Source organism: Haliotis asinina, chromosome 7 (genome assembly GCF_037392515.1).
Source record: "Haliotis asinina isolate JCU_RB_2024 chromosome 7, JCU_Hal_asi_v2, whole genome shotgun sequence".
Lineage (NCBI taxonomy): Eukaryota > Metazoa > Mollusca > Gastropoda > Lepetellida > Haliotidae > Haliotis > Haliotis asinina.
In genome coordinates, this window is record NC_090286.1 from 36,396,733 (window position 1) to 36,422,017 (window position 25,285).

Consider the following 25,285-nt stretch of genomic DNA (forward strand, 5'->3'; position numbering starts at 1 on the left):
TTCTCAATTTCTCTTGCAATATTTTCTTGATTTATACAAATAGTTTGCATTTATATACAAAATCAGTTACCAGGAACATTACCTCTGACTCTGAATCAGATCAAGGCATATAATAGACTGTATCTGTTATCTGCTACAAGACGCTGAATATTTAACAAGGACGTGTTCTTCTGGCATTATCATGACCAACAGGATTAGTTTCCGTGAAGCTATATACTGCCCATCAAAAGTATAGACTTACTAGTGTAAATGTAGCCACTTGTTTCAACAGTGAGTGAGTCTAGTTTTACTCTACATTCCAGCGAAGGCGACTTACTTCATCAACTGTTTCAAAATAGATTTTGCCAAATATTCCATTTTGTTTAAGGGTTCTGTGTACACATGAACTGATATATTTTGCAATTTAAACGTAACGTTGACATCCTCGATATGTCCAAGGGTATGTCTTCCGATAAATCTCCATGTGCACTATACCCTGGATACATCTATCCGCCCGATGATTTTATTACCTCCCTTAGCTGGCTCTACATCCTCTCTGTAGCCAGTCAACTAAGCCACCGTTACAACAGAGCTTGCCAGTGTCAACAAAGATAGCGGTCGCAGCTGTGAAGGTTTGTTGGCACTGCGACTCAGATTTTGGGAACATCATTCAGACAAATTCACAGGTCCTAATCTTTAAAAAAAATTATGCAAGAACTCCTTCTACCTCTTTCAGAGTTCCTCTGAATGATTTGCGTTGCCAAGTGTAATCGGTTACCTCAGCTAAAAAGCAAAACTGTGTTGTGATTGGTACGCTCAACTTCCCAGCGCAGACACCTGATTGGATAAATATCCAGCCAAGGGAGGTAATAAAATTATCGGTCCGGGCCGTAGATGCGTCCGCGGTATAGCGGAGATTTATCGGAACGTATACCCATGAGAAATCGAGTATGGGGTCCCCAGTGAGTGAGTTCCGTTTTACCCTACACACAGCAATATTCAGTTTATATTACCCATCAAAAGTTTAGACCCAATGTTGGATTTATAGCCACTATTTTTAGTAAACTAGATTTTGCAAAATATTACTGATGTATTGTAAAGCAAATTCGCAACGTTGTAAAGGTTATTGTCCTGAGTTCAATAAATGGTGAAACTCAAAGAAAATGGGCGAATTCTTAACAAAATTTTACAATATCACGATATTTGCACATAATGTTCAGCACTTTGATGCTTGATGCATGACCCTTGTGCAGTTCATCTGCATACGGTTTGAAGTTGGTTCCCACAAGTTAATAGAGTAATTCATCTTCGATGTAACCATATAATATGCACATAGCATATGTAGTGAACGGTTTAAGCGAGTCTAAACTTTTTATGAGTAGTATATATAGCAGCGGTCACCAGGATTCGATCGAGTTACATCGTTGTGGTCGTCGTCGTCGTCGTCGTCGTCGTTGTTGTTGTTGTTGTTGTTGTTGTTGTTGTTGTTGTTTTGGTACACCTCTACGTAAAGATCCGGGTTAGAACTGATCTTCATTAGTGAATGAGTTTACTTTTGTGCTGCACTCAACAATAATCCAAGTAAATAATCGAACATGAGTCCTGATCTACCCAGTTGGAATACGATGACATGTGTCAACCATGTCTGCAAGCCTGACCACCTGATCCTGTTGGCCACCTTATTCTTATACTTAAAAAGACATCATCTTTCCCAGACATGCTGTTACCATTAATGTGGCCTATGCTATGTCAGGAACAGCGCTGAAACAGCGTAAAACTCTGTGGGGTGGAGGAATGTCATGTCTTGAATTTGGAAACTGTTCACGAAGGGAACTGTGGTGTTGGTGTTGTATCTATATCCTGGTAATCATCGCAGTAACAAGTAATATTTTGCATATGACATCCAGGGGAGTAGCTGTCATTATTGGAAAAACATGCCGGGCTTGCTCAAGTTTCTTACTGAAAAGGTTGACTAGCCCTCAATTCTATCTAAATATATAACTTTGCATCTTATCGGTCTTACACTATGTAATGCCAGCTGACGTGCACTTTATACTGCAGATATTTGTTGTGTTCGATAACGATTCTTTCCGAGGCAATCAGCGTAGACGACCGAGAGACAGTAACTGTTGAGCACGCTTCACAGACGCCCGTTGCCCACAGAACACCGGTTGTGTCAACATAGAGGCGGAAACTAGAATACTCTTGGTGACATAAGCTGGCAGTATACGGTTGGTATCATTAGCTACCTGTAACTGCATTCTCTAAATATAAGTGAAAACATTATCTCTGCCTCTTGAATTGTGTCTCCTGTCACATCCAAATCGACTTGAGTATACTTGTATTAGTCAGTTTTACAGATAGCGCCCCCAAAATGGTCTTATCACAACTGAAGTATATAAGTGGATATTCAACCGGTAAAGAGAAACGCCCTAATCAGTTTTAGCAATTTCCATTACTCCCGAAAGTGTAAAAATATTTACCCATGGCATCAGACCTACATATTATGTCAATTTCTTTGTTGTTTAAATGTAAATCTGTATTAACAGTGGTTCAATCTGTACATAAAGTACAGTTTTTAGGCTAAATATAAAAGTGAAATGTTTCTCGGGCATCGGTGCGTCACTTTTGTTTGTGCGCGTAACAGTTTTTATTGCCTTTAAATAAAAATAATTGTGACTTGGCGGCGTCCCGACCATCCATTCGCCCACCAAAGAATGAGTGTCTGAAAGAACGAGTGTGATTAGATCCACAACTTATACCACGTGCTAAACTGCCCAAGCTATATTTCTGAGAGAAAAAAATTATGTGTCTCCCTCGTCACTTTTTCTTCGATCAAAAATAAAAAATAAACTCCTACCGCCCTCGTCACTTTTGAAAAATTGTGCCCGAGAAACATATATTTTTTTATGCAGCCTTATGTGTACCGTAGTACAGAAAAATTGCTGATAAGATCACTTTAAAATTTTTTTTGTTTTTTTTCTTGCTACTGATAATGAAAACATTGCACTCCATTTCCAGCTGACACTAACTTGCAATAATGTCGGTCAGTGATAATGATGAGCTCCCAGGATGGATGAAGTACTCACCAGAGGATCAGCTTGAGCAGCCTGTGAATACTAATGTCACAGGTTGGGATATATAAAATGTATCAGTAAATCCTGCTAGTAAATTCTGTATTTATTAAGAGGCGACGAGGGAGCTTAGTGGTTAAAGCATTTGCTCGTCACGACGAAGACCCAGGTTCGGTTCCCCACATGGGTACAAATAGGTGAGAGACGTTTCTGGTGTCCTCCGCCGCGATAATGCTGGAATATTGCGAAAAGCGGCATCAAACCAAACCCACTCACTCACTCACTCACTCACTGTACTTAATAAATTAATTACACATCAGCAGAAGCAATACACATGTATATTTGTTCCTACAATCTGCAATACTTAAGCTGGATGATAGTGGTCTGTTAGTAATCAAATCTGGATTGCCAGTCAAGTGGCTCACGTCATAAGCATTGATACATGCAACTGTCCATACACTGACATGCTTCAACCAAGCCAGCCATCCAGCGGGCATCTACAAGAAGGCGGGTGGGGTACACCTAAGTGTCCGGCCTTGTTTAGATATACTCTTTTAAAAAAAGTAGGGGAACTGTATTTTCAATGTACGATTGTCGAAATTGGGAAATATATGGGTTGAATCAATGTTGATACAATAATAATGAATGTTTTGAGAATGTATCGCCATATAGATTTCATTCAAAGCAAAGCTGTGCGTTTAGGTATCCCCCTTGTTAGGTGACTGGAGTAAGACATGAAAATTTAAGGTTCACAATTTTCAGTCAGTAGTGTGTGATTTGACCCTGAAAACCCTGACCATGCACACAAGAAACTTATCGAGAAAGAGTGGTCTACAGTGATTTATCGACCTGCCGGAAAAAAACGCCTAGATTCATAATGACACCCCATGCACTGTAGGAGGAACCCATGTTGTGCACGTGCTACCCATGCTTTGTGTTTGCGTGTGGTGATAACGTGAAATGATGCTGCATACACAAGATGAATGTCATTGTAACGTTCCTCAATGGGTTTTCTTTCTACCAGACTTCAAAGTTCAGGTTCCCCTGCTTTTTTTGCAATGTATGTGTTGTACTGCGAAACGTTTGATTTCGGGGGTCATCTCAAATTTTTTCATATTTAAACAAAAATATCTATAATCTTCGCAATGACACGAAGGCCTGTGGTCGGAAATGTTTCTGATACTTGTAATATCATATTTTGTACTTATCCTGACTCATGCTATAATGTTTATCGCCTCTCTCTATGCCATTGGTAGTGAAACTTGACTCAAGTCATGTCTGGTTAATCGGCTGATAAGTGCTGGTAACCGTTTATTAACTACTGCTGATATTCATGTTTCTAGCGAATCGCCGAGCGCACCCCGTGGGTAAATCCTGGACGTGGCAGAGGTAACATCTCAGGCCCACAAGAGGTCGTCATCGGACTTAAGTTCGTCACAGATTGAAAAGCTGAAGTCATTTACGTCAGCGGCTTCCAGGGCGTCATTGAAGTCAACGCTCAAACTCAGCGTCAAGGTTCTTCAACGAGGTGATGATCCTCCTATGCTGCCACCCAAGGTGCATGAGGCATCTCAGCGGTCTTCAGCAACTAGACCTTAGGAGACTAATATAGGATCAGCGCATCACTCATCAGAAGGCCTAACCATGAAGACATCTTGTACTATAGTTGGTAACCTCAACAACTCGGGTACATCATCTACCCCGCTGCAGACGCAGAATGGGGTTCTTCATGAAACAGATGATGAGCATGATGGACCGCCACTTTGCAGAAGAAAACAAAGAAAAGTCATCTGTGATGACTGTAGTCCTGTGCGCAGGATCCTCAGGCAGGAATGCACTCATGGGTGAAGGGGACAGATTGGACGAACGCTCACGTTCGAAGATATCTCCACCGTCTGCTACATCTACACGTAGACGTTTGGAGGAAACAACATTTGTCGATTCACGAGTGCTGTCACGCATGTGCCATATTCAAGCAGAAAGGATTCACCACATGCACCCCTAGATCTAGATATGGATCGCCATTTTCTTTCGGAGCATGCATGCGCGATCACGTTCACAGACTGATGATTAGTCTACTAGAGGTTCACACATGCGGAAGGAGCACTCGGATGTTCACCGCAACGACGACTTTCAGAGACCCCCTAGTATGAAGCATTCGTGAAAGCATTCACGCTTGGAGAGAGATAGAAATGACTTTCAGGTAGAGAGATACCTCGCCGATCCTTATCGGATGAAGATGCAGAGGTCGTCTTTTCGGACTCAGGAGTAACATCGTGGATCCCCATCTAAGTAATTCAATGAAGCCCTTACTTAAAAAATGGTGGACGACGACCTCGACTCACTCACCTTTCCACCAATTGAACCAATATCTACTGTCTCCGACAATCTCAGCACGGCCTTCATTAAGGCTACGAAGTATCAGACCCAAAACATTCCGCGGTTTAATGTCAGGAGATTTCCGCTTCATCACATGGAACCATTTTTGAAACCCCCATATGTGGATGAAGATTACCATCTTATCAACGAGGCTCAGAACAGAACTTACAAGTTGGATGATAAAAGGATGGCGCAGTCGGACACCACCTCAAAGCGGACCTTTTTCGGACTAGCGACGTTCCCGGGGTATTTATGAAGCACTCAAGTAAATTTGGGGATTTTACATGACGAATATGTCTCTCAGATAATAAGGACAGGCTACAGGATTCAACTAAACCGCCGCTCATAAGAGACCTAGCTCTCTTCACTTATGTACAGGATCAAACCGCCGCCATAAAGTCCTTACGGCAAAAAAGAGCAGTCGAGGAGATAAATCAACATGATCTCACGCCCAGATTCTACCCCCAAGTTTCTTAGTGTCAAAGAAAAACTCCAAGGAAAAGGTCAGGCTCATTTATAATATGAAGGAATTCAACAAGGATCAACTACTCAGACCCAAGCAATTCATGATGATCCACCTGCCTCAGCGCCGACATCTCATCCGTCTAGCGGATAATCTCGCAAGCATCGATCTACGGGATGCTTGCACATTCTGATACATCCAGGATCCAGGAATCCTTTTCAATGGTTCCACGTCCAGTGGAACGTCCTACTCTTTGGAATAGCATCAGCTCCTTTGTTGTTTATTCTGCTAACCAAACCCATGATGACCTACATCGTCGAGGGCTACGCAGTGCCTTTACTTGGACAATGGGATTCAAGTTCATCATGAGATCTGTCAACAATTCGGATGGCTTGTAAATCTACTAAAATCAGAAATACAGTTTATCAGGCCACTGAACTGCAAAGATTCAAGATATCGCAAGCACTACTCTCTCTCTATTACCACTACGACAGTGCAAATGTCTTCTCGATCTACTCACCTCACCCCAGATTATGACTGCAGTTACGCCCATTACAATGGTTCCTGAAAATACCTAAATACTCACCTGGACGCACTGAAACCATAGTCATTATGGTGGACTCACAGGTCGAATGTCTGTAACACTCATCAAACATAGATGCATCGCTACAAGGATGAGGAGCCCGTCTAGACAATGATGTTGCAGCGGGAAAATACGTACTTAAAGACCAGCGGGGGGTGAAGGGGGAGCTACAGTACGTCCTTACAGCCGGAGAATCCAAACATGGCCTGACCCACCACTGCTGCAGTCGAATTCTGTAAGCATTATGGCATGGGTCAGTATAAGGTAAAATATGTAATTTTGTTGATAAAATTGGTATTTTATACTTATCCTGACTCATGACGTCAAGCCCTCCCAACCGCTTCTCTTTTGGCACGTTGTATTTCCACTGCGGATTCACATGTGGGGCATTTCGGTGAGAGTGATACGGTTGGTCACGTGACCAATAAGGGCGCCAAGGGATTAGAGGAGGCTACTCGTGGGTGATTGTACATCCTCATCAAGATGGTAACGTCAAGGGATTTCAAGTGTTCCGCTATCATTCGCATAGAAGAAGCAGATAAGCATAATATAAGCAGAATATCGGTCATATTTTGGATACATAAATCAAGGTAATCAAGGTATAAGAAGTGAAATAGCCATCAATACCATCACAATTTCTATTTTCATTGTCTAGGGACCATCCCCACATGGGTGACAGGGACCCTGTACAGGAATGGATCGGGGATGTTCAAGGTAGGGGAGACAACTGTGAAGCACCTGTTTGATGGCATGGCGGTCATCCATAAGTTCATCATCAAAGATGGAAAGGTTCAGTATCAGAACAAACTCTTGGACTCAGACACCCTCACAAGAAGTCTGAAGGCAAATAGACTGGTCGTTAGTCAGTTTGCTACAGCTGCCTTCCCAGATCCATGCAAGAGCATCTTCGCAAGGTACGTTGATGAGGAAGGGTAGAGGGTATAGCAAACCAAGGGCTAGGAGAACCCAGGTTAACCTGGTCTAATGTGTTTCACAATTCAATAGGGTATATTATCAATTGAAATTGCATTAACCAAGATTACAGTCTGTGCCAGAGCTACAAATACCTTTTAGGGTCACTGAGTCATGTACTCGCTTGTGTTCATATCAACTGGGTGTCCCAGTTTTCCTTTAGATAACTAAATAAATTGTATCCACTTCACTCTAACTCATTTTCCATTTTACTTTGGAAAATATAATGAAGTTTAAATGCTGATTTAAGTGCTGTTTGAGCTGTAATATGAGAAAGTAAATGAAAGACTGCAAGGCGCCAGGTATATGTGTTGAAATAACACCCCTCAATATACTTCGGTTATGTTATATGTGTCAGCTATTATCTGACATTTTGTGTCTACGTATGTCGGATGGAATTTATTGAGTATTTATAAACAAGAGTGACTGTCCGCAGTTGAGTTTTCGCAGAAGTATTTGCTAAATAGTAGACCTTCACATAAGTATTTGCATAATTTATACGCAGCTTATCTGTAATTCTGCTTGGTCAGGTCTTCCATCAACTTCTGCTTGACCAGGTCTTCCATCAGCTCCTGCTTGGTATTAGTGTTGGCATCTTAGGAAGACACTGACCTGTCGCTCTTTGCACAAAACAACCTTAGGGCAACCTTAACTCGAACTCCAACCTTAGCCCTAACCTTAACTAAGGCTGAAACTCTTCAGCGCAGGAGTAATGGAAGCATCCCTTGCTACCACGTGAATTCATTGTGTCCAGTTGACTCGTTCTGTCCCTGTACACACTCTGCTTCCTCAAACTTCTCTCAGTCTCGTTGTATAAATAAAAGCAGCCGCCATATTCCCTTCCTAATCTTAGAGACATTAAGGTTGCGTTGGACCAATCATAGTTCTCAACCTTAACTTATGGTTAACCTTAGCTAAGGTTGTTTCGCGCAACGGGAGGCTAGACCTATGGTAATAGTTCAGTTTACTTTCTTGATGCTCTGAGAAGACCTGAGACCTGAGAAGATTTTGTTAAGACTTCCTTCCTTCACCATTACTGATAGTCTACACGTTTGTTTTCGTGCCTGTTCATATTTTAAGGTTTTTCTCCTATTTTCGGCCGGAAATGACCGACAACACTATGGTGAACATCGTCCCCCATGGCGACATGCTTCTGGCAATGGCAGAAACACCAGGCATCAATATTGTTGATCCCGAGTCACTCACAAAGAAGGGATCGGTATGTGTATGTTCATGATTTGACTTTTAATGTTGGTTACCAGTCTAAAAAGCAATAATACTTTGTCTAGTTTTGATGCCAGATCCAAACTCGCACAGTCCATCCATCAAGTCCACCAAAGATTTTTCATGAGAAAATGATTAATTCAAAGAAGGAATTCCAGACTACCCCTGTTGTTGTTGTTTGGGGGTGGGGGTGGGGGGGTGTTGTTGTTTATTTTTGTTTTTGTTTTGTTTTGTTTTTCCCTTCTTTTTTCATTTGATGTGGATTTCTACTTTCAAGATTCAGCTAGACAAGCTGGTTGCAGTCCACATTGCAACGGCCCACCCTCACACTGACCCTGATGGTGCCATGTACAACCTAGGCACTTCATTTAACCACAAACAAGCTTACAACATCATCAAAATACCACCACAAGAAAAAGGTAGAGAGCCTGAATTATCCAGGATTCCCTGATGATGTTAAGTTTGTTGTAGGAGTCTGGGTACCAGTATGACCAGGTTCACTTTCATAAAGTAATTACTGTGGCTATTACATACCATTAAAAACTAGGGGATATTGGATTTACAAGATGGATAAAATGCAAATGAAATGATATACATATATACATGTATATATATATACACACACACACGCAGATATATATATATATATATATGCATGCTAGCAAAATGGAATATGCCCAACTTTTATTGAATGGTATAAGTTGTAATAACTTGTATGTTTTAACAATGAAATAGTTTACTTTTCTTTTTGCATACATGTCAGATGCCGCACTAAAGAAATATTTCTATATGCTCTTTACTGGGTGCACTGTCCTTGAATTACACTATACTTCAATTACAATGAACTAAAGAAAACACAAAGATTAGTTTGTGATAACTATGTTTTATTTGAGGAATATTTCGATAAAAAAGGCGAAAGTCTTAGAAAACAGCGTTTACCGTTACCCATATAAGGATTGTACAACCCTACCACGGGAACAGGATCTCAAATAATTAATACTTGTTTATAAGTGATCAGCTGTGATTCTTTACATTTATGTGCATGTCATTTTGTTGAATCATTTGCAAATTAAATTAATGCCATCGTCACCTTTTAAAGTTCTATTAAAAGAGGTCAGTATTTGTAAAGACTTTCAACTGGAGCATCAGCAGATGTAAGCCACCTCTTCTCCAGGGGAAGACAACTCCTTCAGCCGAGCTTCTCTGGTGTCAACTTTTCCGTCTCGCTGGAAGGCCAACATTGCATACAACCACAGCTTTGGAATGTCTGAGAACTACTTTGTAGTTTTGGAACAAACTCTGGTTACTAACATCCTAAAACTTCCACTCATGAAGTTTACCGGAACTGGATTTGATAGTTGTATGTACAACTACCCAGATGAACAGGTTAGATGGCTGCCTTCTGAATCATTGCACATACTACAAGCGTAGAGTTTGAGTTATTTTCTTGAACAAACACCTTTCATCTGTGGGATTATAAGAAATGTTCTGTTTTTAAATTTAAACTATATATATATAAACTATGGTTGTTTGTTTATTTTCCATATATGCACTCAGCAATATTCCACATTTATCATAGTCTGTCATAAATCGTGTCTGAAAGAGGGATGGTGAGGTAGCCTAGTGGTTAAAGCGTTCTCTCGTCACGCTGATGATCCGTGTTCGATTCCCAACATCCGTACAATGTGTGAAGTCCATTTCTGGTGCCCATGTCATGATATTGCTGGAATATTGTAAAAACTCACTCAGTCACGTGTGTGGAATCTAGTGATCAACAGCATTAGCAGTTCTAACCAAAAGCTTCATAGGTCGTCAGCAAATCACTTCATTTAAGCATGGTCACTTTTATAAAGGTCAACTTTTCATAACTCTGTGGCCTCTGTGTTTTCAAATTGACTCACTCACTGGAGTCTCATTTGACTGACATGGTTTCTTGAATTGGCATTTAATAAGAGTTTGTACTAGATTCTTAAATTTATGCATCCATTTTTCACCACAGGTTCTTATCCATCTTGCTCGGCGTTCAGACGGAACGACAGTAACAACTCGCTACACGGCCGACGCCCTCTTCTGTTTCCACTTCATCAACTGCTACGAGGACGACGGTCACATCGTTATTGACTTATGTGCTTTTGATGATGGGGATGTTGTACATGACGTATACATTAAGAAGATCAAGGATTGGATCTTGTCAGACCATTATGCCAAAGTGAGGCGCTATGTCCTTCCCCTTGATGTCGAGAAGGTAATTCACATTGGAGATCATTGCGGAGACGTATAAAATGTCTTGATTCCAACTTGATGTGAAATTATTTATTTGTGTGACTGTGTAGGACGCATATCATGCATGTAAGCACCAAAAAGGTATTCTATTTTTTAGTTAAATGGTGTAAACATATTTAGTTTTCCCTATCCTGTCTCATGCGTATTATCATTGTCTCCTTTTTCTATGCGAATAATAGTGCAACACTTGAATCCCCTGTAGATCCCTTTGAAGAGGACGCAAAAGTACACTCAACCACGATTTACCTCCCTTGCATATGTTCCCGCCATTATCAGTCACATGACCAACCATGCTTGTCACTCTCTCTTTCATCGTCCTGTGGGATGAATAGGGGCTGCTGGAGTCCCTAAACGGCACTATATATTTCGATCCCTGTATCCAAATGTTTTCTGTATATGATCTTTGGTTTGTATTTACATTGATTGTATGTAGAAATCTTGTCAAAATATTAAGTCAAATATTTTGTGGCTTTTTTTTCATTTTTTTGTCCTCCATTGATGAAGTCCTGCTCTTTTTGTAGGTACCGTTTGTCTGTGGCTGATCTCCACCCCTATGTCCTTCTTGTACTAAAGAAAGCTCCCTCAGCCTTTGCTGCAACTATTGTACTGATTTGTCAACTTCACAATTTAGTGATTATTTGTTTTCCGTCCATAGACGTACTAAGGACAGGGTGAGGAGGTTATCACATGTCATAGCTGATCAACCAAGAGATAAGGCCAGTAGCTGTGTGTTGCTAACTACTGTTGTCATGTTTACAGTGAACTTCCGAATATGTTCAAGGTAGATAGGGGGCAGCGCTCTGTTCCAGTCCAGGACTTAACCACATTGTACAAGAGGCCATCTGAGCTGGCGTCTTCACAGATGAAAAAACAGAAATCATCTCTATCTGTATCACAGGAGAAGAAATCAGCGACCATGCCCTCGTCGAAGTCGTTCCACGCAAGAAACGCTTCAGAATCCTTCAGAGGAGACAGTGTGCCTCCTGCCAAAGCTGACGTGTTCACGATCATCCGATTTTGGACTTGGCTGAGGACTACAGGATCATCAACGAGGCTCTCATATCAGGGTTCCAGAACCCCAGTAGGAAGGAAAATAGATTGATCCTCTCAGCATTGCTTACACAGAAGACGGATCAGCATTTCATCTCGGTAGACCTGGCCTCCGAATCGATATGTCTCACCCACTTGTGGAGACATGGTTTGCTGTCCTTGTGCCCTTGGAGTTACAGATTTACCAAGCTGCTGCTAAAGGCTCTGTGGTTAGTGCCTGTTATTTTCTGTCGTGGAATTTAGGAAACCACCAAGGAAGTCACGCATGACTTCAGGGAAGTGGTGATGATGAAATTGATTGATACGTTAGCCAACGTCATTCGACAAATCTCACAAAGAGACAGTCACAAGTCCACGTTCTCGAGTGTACAGCTCTAGAGACATGAAAAGTTCTTTTCGTCGAACACCAGTACAACCTACGGAAGAGGATGCACCCCCCAGTGTTTCCAAAGAGACCAGACTAGAAGATGGGGTTCGGAACGACTGGACTCTTTCATCCCCAGCCGTTCCTGTACAACCGTCGACAGTTGGGGGACGTCTTCAGTCGTACTGGGGAAATTGGGGGATACTGGACGACAGCTACATATCACAGATACTGCTGGAAGGTTACAGAATACAGCTGGAGGCCACTTGCCTGCAGCCCACTAATCTTCGACTAAGCAGACTATCAGGCAGAGAAGTGAGACAATGCCTCTGCTCAACAATAATGTCGCAGAGGTGCTAAATCAAGATCATCTAACGCCCGGTTTCTATTCCCCAATTTTTGTTGTACCCGAGAAGAACTCTAAGGAGAAGTTTAGACTGATATACAATATGAAAACGTTCAACCAAGACTATCTATTCAAACCCGAGACATGATGATCCACATACAACACCTACAACACCACATCCGTCCAGCAGACTACGAGGCTAGTATAGACCTGTAAGATGTGTATCTGCACATCTCATTTCATCAGGATTCATTTCATCACGATTCCTGCTCATCTGCCGAAGGCCGACACTTCCAGAGGAGCGTCCTGACGTTTGGAATATCATCGGACCTTTGAATATTTTTACAAGTGACTAAGCCCATCGTCACCTACCTACATCACCAAGGCCTGTGCAGTGCCTTTCACATCAAGAAACCATTCAGCTCAAACCACAACTGGACTTCACCATCAGGTTGCTCACACAGCTAGAATGGCTGGTGAACTTTATGAAGTCGGAGTTGGAACCCAAACAAGATTTACAGTTCCTGAGAATAAGTGTCATCACAACTCAGATTGTGGCCCCAGAAGATCGCTCAGTCAAGATAAAAGCCATGACAATTTACAGCCATCCATGTTAGGGTGGCCTCACAAGTCGAATGTCTGCGGAGGGACCTATTTAGAAGAGCACGCCTGCGACACATATCTTTATGTAAACACATCACTACAAGGTTGGGGAGCACACTTTGACAACAGAGTAGCTGCTTGGAAGTAGTCGAGACAGAAACACCACCTTCACATCAATCAACTGGAGATGAAGGCAGTTATCACTCTTTATTACGTGACTTGCCGATAACGTGTGCTCTGCGGAGCCACTGGTTGAGAGTCCATGCTTACGTCTATGATAGGCATGCATGAGTGATTACTATGACAGGCATGCATGAGTGATTACTATGACAGGCATGCATGAGTGAATACTATGACAGGCATGCATGAGTGATTACGACCCTGTTCTTGTATAGTAGATACCCGTACATGAAGAAGCGTCGCAACTCTTTTTGATAAATACATCATGATACAGACGTTCTGGAAGAGACACTAGTTTATTTAAATCCACACACATCTGTCAGATCCACTTGTCTTAGAAACGTGTGACAGTATGTGGGTCCCCCGATTTGACAGATGAAAGGTGAAACAACGGTATGGACATGGTGCTCTCATAGAATTCCCATGGGGGAGATACAGGACGTATCTTAAGGACAGCCAGTGACCCACCACCTATTCCGTCGGATTCTGCATAATAAGCATAATAAGCATGAATCAGGATAAGGAAAAAAATGATAAGCCTGGTTGTCATGTGACTGATAGTGATAGGGGTGGGGGGTTATGGGGGTGGGGGAATACATGCTAGGGGGACAACTAGTGGGTGAGTGTACTTTTACTTCCTCTTCTAAGGGAACTGCGAGGGAGTCAGGATAAATATAATTTGTCAGTTTCACCTAAAATATCGTATATCCATGTGATCATGGTGGGATTGGAAAACAAGCATAAAACATGCTTATATCACACTGCACCCTAACAATAATACAATAATGTTAATAATAATGATAGCTAGTGACGTACACGTGGGCTGGGTGCAAAGTATCGTGTGCATCTACGAGGACAACACTGGCGATAACATGTTTGACAATTTGCAAGAAACGTTGAAGGCAAATAAACCAGTAGCTGCTGTCATCTCATGATATCGGCAAATACGTCAGCTCTATTATGCCAGATAAAGATGGTATGCGTAACCTTTTGAGTTTGAGATGACAATTTAACATGATTGACAATTCAGCTAGTTTCATCGGTGACTAATATTTACTATCACGACGACGACAATCAGGGAGATAGGGTTGAAAATGATCCAGAATAGCTTGCAAACAACCCGATTGTTAAATACAACCATTTATTAAAGGAACTCTCAAGCATGAACTTGCACCTCTAGCACAAAATGCCGCTAGAAACAGCAAGCTAACTAGCTAAATAAACTTTCCTTAATTGACTAGTTCAGGGATCAGATTTGACTGGTGACACCCGATGGGTGGGAGATAATAAGCACATAACTACCACCACTATCAGGGAGAGTATCGGACCAATATACATTTAACACCCCAATAGATCACACGGCCAAACAGATCAAAACAAGATATACTATCACAAAGAACAGTCTTGAGCTCCTTAGCATGGTTCTCTGGTCGTCCCACGATGCAGACCCGTGAAGGTCCCGGGGGAGAATAGTCCTTCAGCAACCCATGCTGGCCATAAAAGGCGACTATGCTTGTCGTAAGAGGCGACTAACGGGATCGGGTGGTCAGGCTAGCTGACATGGTTGACACATGTCATCGGTTCCCAGTTGCACAGATCGATGCTCATGTTGTTTGATCACTGGATTGTCTGGTCCAGACTCGATTATTTACAGACCGCCACCATATAGCTGAAATATTGCTGAGTGCGGCGTAAAACTAAACTCACTCACTCAGTCACCCAAGATGCAGCTATTGGCAACTAGGTAGCAGGTCGACATGCACAAAGCAGTCTAGACTTTCCCCAAATGTGTTTGATAACTGGCCACGTCCATCTGTAACGAATACGCAACAGCTCGGATGTTGTAGAGGACAATACCCAAAGTGAAGTGAAAGTTTGGTTTCTGGCTACTGGCCAGCAACTGTGCTAATACTTGGGTCCATAAATTGCTAACTTGAACAGGCATGGGAAAGGGGTAGAGCGTGAGCTCTGCTAGAAATAGATGTACGTGGATCTTGAGACAATAGTTTGTACACTTTTCTAGCTAGCAAAATCCTGATAAAATAAGGGGTATACATAAAGGTAATATAAGAGGTATACATATACCCGCATAGAAACAGAAAAAGCGACGGGAGTCAAATGTACAAGAAAACTAGTAAACTCCTCTACAACAGGGTACATACATAGGTGTGAAAAGATGTTAATTACACTGTATAGCAAGTAAACATTAGTAACAGGGGACGCATGATTCAACTAGATGAGCTGAATAAACCAGTGCGCAGGCACTTAAGGCCATGGTGCATAACCTACGTGCGAGTAGCATGACATTTAAACACATTGTTACGGAAAGTTATCCGAAGTTTGATATGAAAGATCTTCATACTGAAATGACATAAAATATCCACTGTTAACCACTCAGATAATGTTAGCCGCATATCATAAAAAGATACAGCAATAAAGATTCTAATTCTGATTGAAGTCTGATCTCTTTCACCACACAGGCAGAGAGTGGCAAGAACCTGGTGACTCTGGCAGACACATCAGCGACGGCAGTCAAACAGGCAGACGGCTCTATCTTCTGTACCCCTGACTACATCACAGGAGGTGAGTGATTGGTGACGGGATTTTATATTAGTTTCCGACAAAGATCCCTACTTTTCACTCCGCACTGCAGGGAGTGTTGTCATCACGTGGCTTCCTAATGATATAACGCCTGTCACTAGCAGACGACTGATCTTATTGAATTTTTGCTTGCTATATTTTTTATACTTTTTTCGGTTAGACAAGCAGCTAAGAGGTAGTAACGATCTCGGGTAAATAATATTGAAGTTTGTTTGTATTTTATATAACCTAACTTCCGGATTTCCATTGTCAATGCGACTGTGCTTGTCGTAAGAGGCCACTAACGGGATCGGGTGGTCAGCCTCACTGACTTGGCTGACACATGTCATCGGTTCCCAATTGCGCAGATCGATACTCATGATGTTGATCACTCGATTACTTACAAACCGCCGCCATATAACTTCAATATTGCTATGTGCGGCGTAAAACTAAACTCACTCACTTACCCATTGTCAATAAAACTTCTCACGACAGCGCCTGGGCATCCACACTACCGAGGAAACAGCTGGTACACTCCGAACTTGCCATAGACACAGGCCTCTCCGTTTTAAAGTTGTATTGTCCAAAACGTATGTGTTACTGAATCAACTGTGTTTATAGGTCCAAATAGTGTTCTTAATGAAAGATTAAGACCACACAGTATCAGGAGATGTGCTAACTTCTTTGTTATTAAGGTATCTAGGTTTTTTGTATCTTAAAGATTCCCCACATGGATGCAGTGTGTGTAGTCCATTTTGGGTGTCCTCCGCTATGATATCATAAGAAGAATAATTGCTTATGCTATGAGCGGCATAAAATAAACCCACTCACTAACCTACTTGAGTAAGGTGCTGGAAGCACCCGAATTACTAACAAAACAGTGCCGTGAACATAATTCAGAAGCAGTCCATAGATAAAACCTATGAATGATCGATATGCATATGGTCATCAAACTATCCGCTGGATGAAGTTTCAATGATTCAGAAGTCCACCACGACATCAGGCTTTGCTGTGCAACACACACTATACTTCTCCAAACATTCCTTGTGATTCTTTCCAGATATCAAACTATCCACGAGGTGGATGAAGGTTGAATAATTCAAAACTCCACCATGATATCAGGCTTTGCTGTACTTTCCATTTTGATATTTTCCAGATGCGTCCAATTGCATAACAATGGATCTACCCAGAATCAACTACTCCTACAACTCAAAGAAGTACAGATACGTCTATGGAACGGAATTACTGAAAGACAATTCAAAGGTGACACACATTGTATTTGACATCAAAGCCTGAATAATGTAGAACAGTCTTAGAAATGAAGCATTTACCCACAGCTTAGAAGTATAACGATGCACTGATTTATCGCTGGATTGTCTGGTAAAAATTGATCGATGGTAGAAACGAAAAACCATAGTTGCATCAATAGCGTATGTGCCTATCGATAGTTTAGTAAGGTCACACTTTTCAAAATGGATTACGGATAGAATCACGAAAATTATGATTTTACTTCGTCCTGACTCATGCTATTATGCTTATCTCCTCCCTCTATGCAACGATAGTGGAACACTTGAAATCCCTTTAAAGTTCCCTTCTTGAAGCGGACGTATAATCACACTCACCCACGAGTAACCTGCCTTTGCCCTTGGCGCTCTCATCGGTCACATGACCTTCCATGCTCGTCACTCTCCCCTTCATCGCCCCACAAGACGCTTGGGGGCATCATGGAGTCCATATACATCATTTATATCCTTTCGTATTTTGGTCCCTAATGCAAATTTCGCTGTATACGGTTTTCGGTCTAATATTTCTCATCAATATGTTGTGAAGTCTTTGATTACTTTACCTAGGGCAGAGCAATGGTACTAAGGCAGCAATAGCCATGTCCCACAAGGGTTCATCATAGGACTTGGAAGCTAAGAAGCTCAAGTCATCTACATCGTCCAGGGTGAAGTCTTAAGCCTCTAGATCCTCTTTGAAGTCACGGTTCAGCTCTCTATGGAGGTCCTCCAAAAAGAAGATCATTTCGCTGGACGAGATTGACATATATGATGGGCCTCTTCTACCGCTTACTGTGGTACCGATCGTCAGTAAGGCATCAGCGGTCTGCATCCACTATACCTTCAACGACTGTCACCGTAACAGTGCTTCACTCATCGGACGGCCTTCCGTGGACGCAGACATCTGTCACCTCAACTGGTAACCTCAACTCGTCGGATACATCATCTGCCTAGTAGCAGCTGCAGTAAGGAGATCATGTTCCACCAGAAAGGATTCACAGCATGCATCCCCTGGACATAATAGATCTAGAAATTAAGTGCTCATTGATTCGGAGCACGTGCATAGAACTGCGCGATCGCACTCACGGAATGAGGACCACTGTAAAGGATCACGCAGGGGAGAGGAGCAATGTGACATTCCCTGCAAGTGAGCTTTAGCGAAAGCATTCATGCATGGAGTTGGATGGCAATGACTCTTCTGACACAGAAATACTTCGAAGGTAGGTCGTGTTTTTGGATTCGGAAGTAACATCAAGAATTACCGACGGTTTGGACTTGGCATCCCCATGTAAGGAATCCACCGACGCACAAGGCTTTGACTTATTTACCTATCCACAATTGCTCCGATATCTACTGTCTCAGGACCGGACGTATCTAAGGACAGTCGATGAATCCAAAGAAGTGGCCTGACCCACCACCGATTCCGTTCGATTCTGGAAGCATAATAAGCATGAGCGTTTTAGCCTAAAATTGATATTTCATATTTATCTTGACTCATAATGTCAAGTCCTCCCAGCCTCTCCACTAGCAGGCCCTTTGGAATTCAGGGCAGATCCAAATGTCGGGCAAATTACGGAGAGAGTGACAAGCATGGTTGGTCGTGTGACTGTTTTTGAGGGAAAGAATGCAAGGGAGGCAACTCGTGGTTGAGTGTACTTCTACGTCCACTTCAGAGGCATTCAAGTGTTTCACTATCACTCACAAGGAAGAAGAAGGCAATATCACGGCAGGGGAAATCCGAATGAAATCCACACATTGTACACACATGGCGTGACGAGTGAACACTTTAATCACAAGTTAGGATACATGTTATGTTCGATTCCACACATGAGTACAATATGTGAAGGACAATATGTGAAGTCCATTTGCATAATTATCACATTTGGGTAAAGTGTGAAACAGAAACACTACTAAAGTTTGCATAGTCACTGAGATGATTACGAGTTCGTAACTACTGTTACATGAAATTGTATAAGAACTCAGAAAGTATCTCTATAAGTTATTCATTTCCAGGCAATGGGCCACTTGTATTTATATGTAATCATTTGACATTTGATTGCAACCTTGTGCCTATTTCTTCTTAATGCTTTGTAGGGTTTGTTCCCACTAGATAAGGTTTACTCCTATTCAGTTATTACTACTGAGTGAGTGAGTTGGGTTTTACGCTGTCTTCAGCGATATTCCAGCAAAATCAGGGTGGGGACATCGGAAATGAGCTCGCATACTGTACCCATGACGGGAATCGAACCCGGACCTTCAGCATGAGGAGCGAACACTTTAACCACCAGGCTACCCCCACTGTTCATCATTCATTAAACACACCTAACTGTAATATGTCTATTGGCAGGATATAGTAACAAAGCTGTTTTGTTTGTTTTTGAGAGAATGAGCTAAATACATAATCCTGGAAGCAGTTTGCATCAGGATGTCACATTAATTGTCTTTTAAAGCCTTTCATTAACTAATACAGTGACCATGGTCTTTTAGCTGCATTCAGCCATTGTAACTTAGCTACGAATGAGCTGAACACAATGTTCCCAAACTGTGGTTTGAACCATGGATTTCAGCATGAGAATGCCAAGCCTTTTACTCCTTGGTCACCTATCCCTTCTTACCATATGAGAGATTTGTGAGTACATTTAATACAGTCACACCTGGCAATACCGCCCCAGGATATAACGCCAAACTGGTTATACTGCTAAGAAATGCCAGATCGGATTTCCTCCTCCCTAGTATGTCCTGTCACCTCAAAATGCCCAGCATGCTTGGTAGTTGTCTTAATGTAGAGTGCCCTCTGCTCACAGTCCTATGTCCCGAGTTAGATTTGATCTTCAGCAACCAATATTTGTCGAAAGAGGTGACCAACAGGATCGGGTAGTCAGACTCGCTGACTTGTTTTACACATATCATCGTATCCCATCTGCGCAGGTCGATGACAACAAAGCAAACAACCAGCCAGTTACAGTCCTGGAACCAATGTGGTGCGGCGACTGGTTATTGTTCGCATCAGCTGACGATTTTCGCTATTTCAGTTAGAATGTTGGCCTTCAGTAACCCATCGTAAGAGGCGACTAACGGGATCGGGTGGACTCGCTGACTATCATTTCTTCCCAATTGCGCAGATCGATGCTCATGGTGTTGAGTGCAGCGCAAAACTAAACTCACTCACGTTATTTCAGCTGACCAAGGTGGACCTGAAGACCAAGACCTGTGTTCACTGGGAAGCTGACGATCTGGACCAGATTGGGGAACCAGTCTTCATTGCTCGCCCTGATGGTACAGAGGAGGATGACGGTATGTGCTGTTTCCATCCGTGGGTTGCCTCTTGTTTTTGTGTGGTAGATACAGGTCTTCTTAATTTCTGTGTTTATGGTGAGGCTGCTTAACAATTAATTCTACCTACTTACTAATTTTTTAATGTGTATATGTTTTGAGTGTCTGCTGATGATATGAAACTGTCTTTCGATTCACTGTATCGGCGGCCAATGAATGCGTATAGATGAATCCTGACACCACTAATTAGCATATTAGATCCTACAAATGTGTATATGGATATCTGTGCAAATAGAAATAGGGGTAATGGTTCACACTTGGCACATTAGTTGTATGGCCGTAAACACTCCACTCTGGAGCAACACCAGATTACAACATGCAGTCATATATAAGTGCCGTCCGCTTTCCTAAATGTCATATCAGTATTGAATCCTGTTATTTTCTCCAGGCATAATTCTGTCCCCTATCCTCCCTACAAAACCCGGACGCAATGCTTTCCTCCTGGTGCTTGATGGGAAGACGTTCAAGGAACTGGCCAGAGCAGAGACTCCCCCTGGTGTAAAGATGCCCATCACTTTCCATGGGTCATTCATACCGTGAAGAAAAGCCTTGCACAGGCTGTGTGGTTTTACAATGTCAACAATGGAAACAAATAGGATTTAAAATAACGTGCATATTTACATATTTATCATGCACTTAACATGTATAACATGTAATAACCCTTTGTCATCCTAATTTGATATGTGATCAGAAGAAGCTGTCAATATGCTGTCAGTATTAATAACCTTTAGTGTCATACGTATCATAACGTCGTGTCATGTAACGTGTTATATTTTGGAAAACACTTTCTTAGTAAATTACAAATTCTAATACCCGCAATTCTAGTATCCGGGATTCAAACCCGCACCCTCAGTCAGGTACAAAATCGCCAGCACACAAAGTCCCCTAACCCGCTCAGCCACCGCGACTTCCACAAAAATGGAAGTCAGACAACTGGTTGTCGAGACTTCGGACTTTGTGTATCCCTCTGATAGGTGTTCATTGGCACGGCTCCCACGGCCGAAAGCTATGATTAAACAAAACGTGGATTACTTCTGAAAGACATTTCTGAATGTTACAGAATATGTTCAATGGTATGATCACAGCAACTCCCTGTTGTCAGGAAATATACGCTCTACTCCATCTTTGATTTGTCTGTGTAACACACGGAAATGCTATTTCCAGTCTTAATACCTAATAATTCAGGTATAATTAAACGTGTGGTATGTGATTGTCGTGTGTGGTTTTGCAACATTTTTATGATAATTGTGATGAAGCTGTGAAAATGCTATGTGGACGTACTGTAATGCCTGTAGCTATATTGTCCTATTTGTAAGTGATTAACTGTTTAACCTCAACTGTCTGTTTGTGTGGTGTGACATGTGTTGATATTGCCGGTAATAACCTATCATGGCATTGATTGTTTTACACATAGTTGAATATGCACTGTTTTTCTTACCAACTTTAGCTTTCTAACATATGTTATATTTGGGATTACGCTTAGTAAAGTTCCATCCGGGATTCGAGTCTACATCCTCAGTCAGAAACCTAATCGCCAGTATATAGCTTTCTACATATTTCTACTTGTTAAACGATATCGATGTCCAATCATTTTCTATAATCGTCTCTTTAACACATTATAAACAAATTGACGTTGTTCCGGTTTTAAACAGCTTTCGACATCATGTTTATTCTGTTGAATTATTACCAAATATGTATTTTTATTGAATATGATCATGTGTTCATTGGCATACACTATGAAGTGAGTGTACACAAGAGTTATTTGTGTTAAAAGCACAATGTCAAACATTTGTGACAATATATTGCCCTGTACTTTATGTATTAAGGTATAGGCACTTCCTATAGCTTTCTATTGATAGCATAAAAGACTAACTTTCCTAATTGAAACTTTGAGGCGAACAGCTGCCAATCAGATTATTCCTGCCATATATGGAATTTAAACAATTTCCTCTTACACTGAAAACTGTCGCATGCGGTGTTGTCACTTTTTCGCCGAAGTGGTTCAATGACAATTTGTGCATAGTGCACTCCAAGGGACATAACTCTATTCGCTTTGCTAGACACAATGTACAGCCGTTTGACTGTGTGAGAGTCAGATTCCGACTGGTTTATTCAATACTGCAGGCCATGTGATGATCTAGGGTACAATTACGCCACAACATATTATTTTGCCACGTGGATTTGATATGAAGAAGCAAAACCAATAATTAAGAACGGCGTGATTCAAATACTAGAACATGCTTTAAATATAATGATAGCAATGTGATTGTGGATTTTTTAAACAAATTGCTTGGCACAAAAGACTCTAACCATGGTAAATATTTCGTTCGGAGTGCAGAATATATTGGACAGGTAAGTACTATGTGGATTTCATCTTTGATGTAGAGATCCATACAATATTCACAGCAGATGTTATAGTCGCAATGTCGTTTCTCCTTCCTGTATGCATTTACCTTCAGATTGTTTAATGTTATTATAAATTTACAGAATGTACGTACCAAAGCCTTGTCTTGATGACAAGTAATATATCTTTCTGTGTTAAACTCAGTTTTAAATCGCGAGAAAAATTTCAGGCAGAAATAGATAAATGCCAATCCTGGATAAAGATATCCTGTAACCTTTGTTTGAAAGTGCTTATGAATAGCTTTTCATCACCAACTTGTTGTGACAAACCAAGTCCATGCAAATCCCGTTAAAAAGAGCAGAGATCTGACCTCCGAAACCCAGTTATGTCGTCCTTTATCATCTAGAGATTTGAGAGGAAGATAGCTCTGTTTTGGTTATCTGAAGTAGTCCATTTGCAAAGTTTCAACCAGCATTTGATACTCTCATTCTGGTATACACAAATACACTGCAGCCACCTGTTTCACTCAGTATTGGTTTGTTTGATGCAAATTTCCCAACGGATAGGAATCGTTTCAGGTATGAAGTATGGACCTTTTCAATTGCTTCATTGTAGATTGTTCCCCATATCTCGGAGCCATAAAGGAGGATTGGTAAAATTTTGCAGTCGAAGATATTCATTGCTGTGGAGAACGTCATTGCACGATTACCTTTAAATAGCTGGTACACTGGCCTAATGCTTTCGATGCCTGTGATGCCAAATTGTTACATGCAGCTGACCACCATAGCCTAGATGAGAATAGTAGACCAAGATAAATGTAGTATGTTGTGCGCCTCAGTAGTTCGCCCACATAGAACCACTCCTCATTCTTGCAGAGAGTCCCCAAGACTTGCAATACTGGTATAATACGTCTAGTTGTTGTTGCAAAACAATAACATGTATACGAGAGTCAGTTTAATGCAAAATGGTATTAATTCATTTGAAATGTTTAATTTAATATTGTAATCAAAACAAATGTGAAATAATATACGTGTACATGGTGGCTTCCCTGAGGACTGCTAGTTAGTATTATTGAGAGAAATGCATTATATTTTTTTTTCATTTTAGAGAAATGTGTGGCATTGCCTTTAAGAATATTCAAGTGGGAGTGGGGAAGAATAGCGTTACTAAAGGGACTAAAGAGACAAAAGTATCACTAAAGTGTCATGAGTGTCCCAAGTGGATGAGTGAATCCCATTTTCTGGCATAAAACCGTACTTACTCACCAAAAGTTATTTACATGTATGTTTTAGTCCATTAACATACGATCATGATCTCCAGCACCTCCATACTAGCAAGCAAGGCTTTCTGACCATCAAATCTTGTTTCTGTATTTTCAAAACAGAACTAACTGAACAGTTCCAAATACAAGTAATCAAAGGCATGAAAATGTACTGACAATATTTGAATATCATGCAGTGTCTAAGTGCTATCTACACCCAAAAATGTTCTGTGGTGCGTTTCTTACCGTCTTGCCGGCTTGCCGCCAGGAAACCACATAGGTTCAGTGTGAGCAGCCCATTTCTGGTGATATTGCTGTAATGTTGTCAAGTGTTGTGAAACCATACTCAATCCCTAAGAGAATTTGACTTAGACCCCACCAATTTCATTAAATGGGTACTTCAAGTTTAATCCCTTACATGGCGATGGATTTGCCAGATCTATCAGAGTAAAACATCTTATTTTTAAATGGGACATAATTAAAGCTAAAGGAACTGATCTTGGACAAACCATAGTTTGCTGAGTGCCAACATGGCGGTGCCAAACAGTTAGTTTACTTGGAAAATGACTAATAGGTCGTTGATGAAAATTTGTAATTGATATCAAACTTTCATGAATTAAATCACCATATCCTTTCTTTAGTGTTGATTTCTTGCATGCAGCTGTAAATGTTGAGTTATTTTGTCAAAGTTGGGTCCATGCTAGTGAGAAATCATCTCTTCTCAGGGAACTTGACTGACCATTCTGTCAGTCCATTCTGCTGACAAGGGATTATCAACCTGAAATAGATCAGTCCATTCTGCTGACAAGGGTATATGAACCTGAAATAGATCAGTTCACTATGCTGATTAGGAAATATCAGCCTGAAATAGATCAGTCCATTCTGCTGACAAGGGAATATGAACCTGATATAGAACAGTTCAATCTGCTGACAAGGGAATAATAACCCCGCACAAGATTAGTGAGGTGGTTGTCAAGGGAATATCAA

The 25,285-nt window shown here is 41.3% G+C and overlaps 1 protein-coding gene across 1 annotated transcript; it reads left to right on the forward strand.

Annotated features, from left to right (window-relative positions):
• The first annotated feature begins 2,058 nt into the window (after positions 1-2,058).
• LOC137291780 (beta,beta-carotene 15,15'-dioxygenase-like) lies at positions 2,059-24,934 on the forward strand. The gene is made up of 11 exons (XM_067823302.1): positions 2,059-2,210; positions 3,001-3,110; positions 7,134-7,392; positions 8,531-8,669; positions 8,952-9,093; positions 9,849-10,060; positions 10,674-10,919; positions 15,981-16,083; positions 17,237-17,343; positions 20,540-20,654; positions 21,082-24,934. Exons 2-11 carry the CDS (start codon positions 3,020-3,022, stop codon positions 21,231-21,233), a joined length of 1,566 nt encoding a protein of 521 aa, XP_067679403.1. The 5' UTR covers positions 2,059-2,210; positions 3,001-3,019; the 3' UTR covers positions 21,234-24,934.
• The last annotated feature ends 351 nt before the right edge of the window (positions 24,935-25,285 follow it).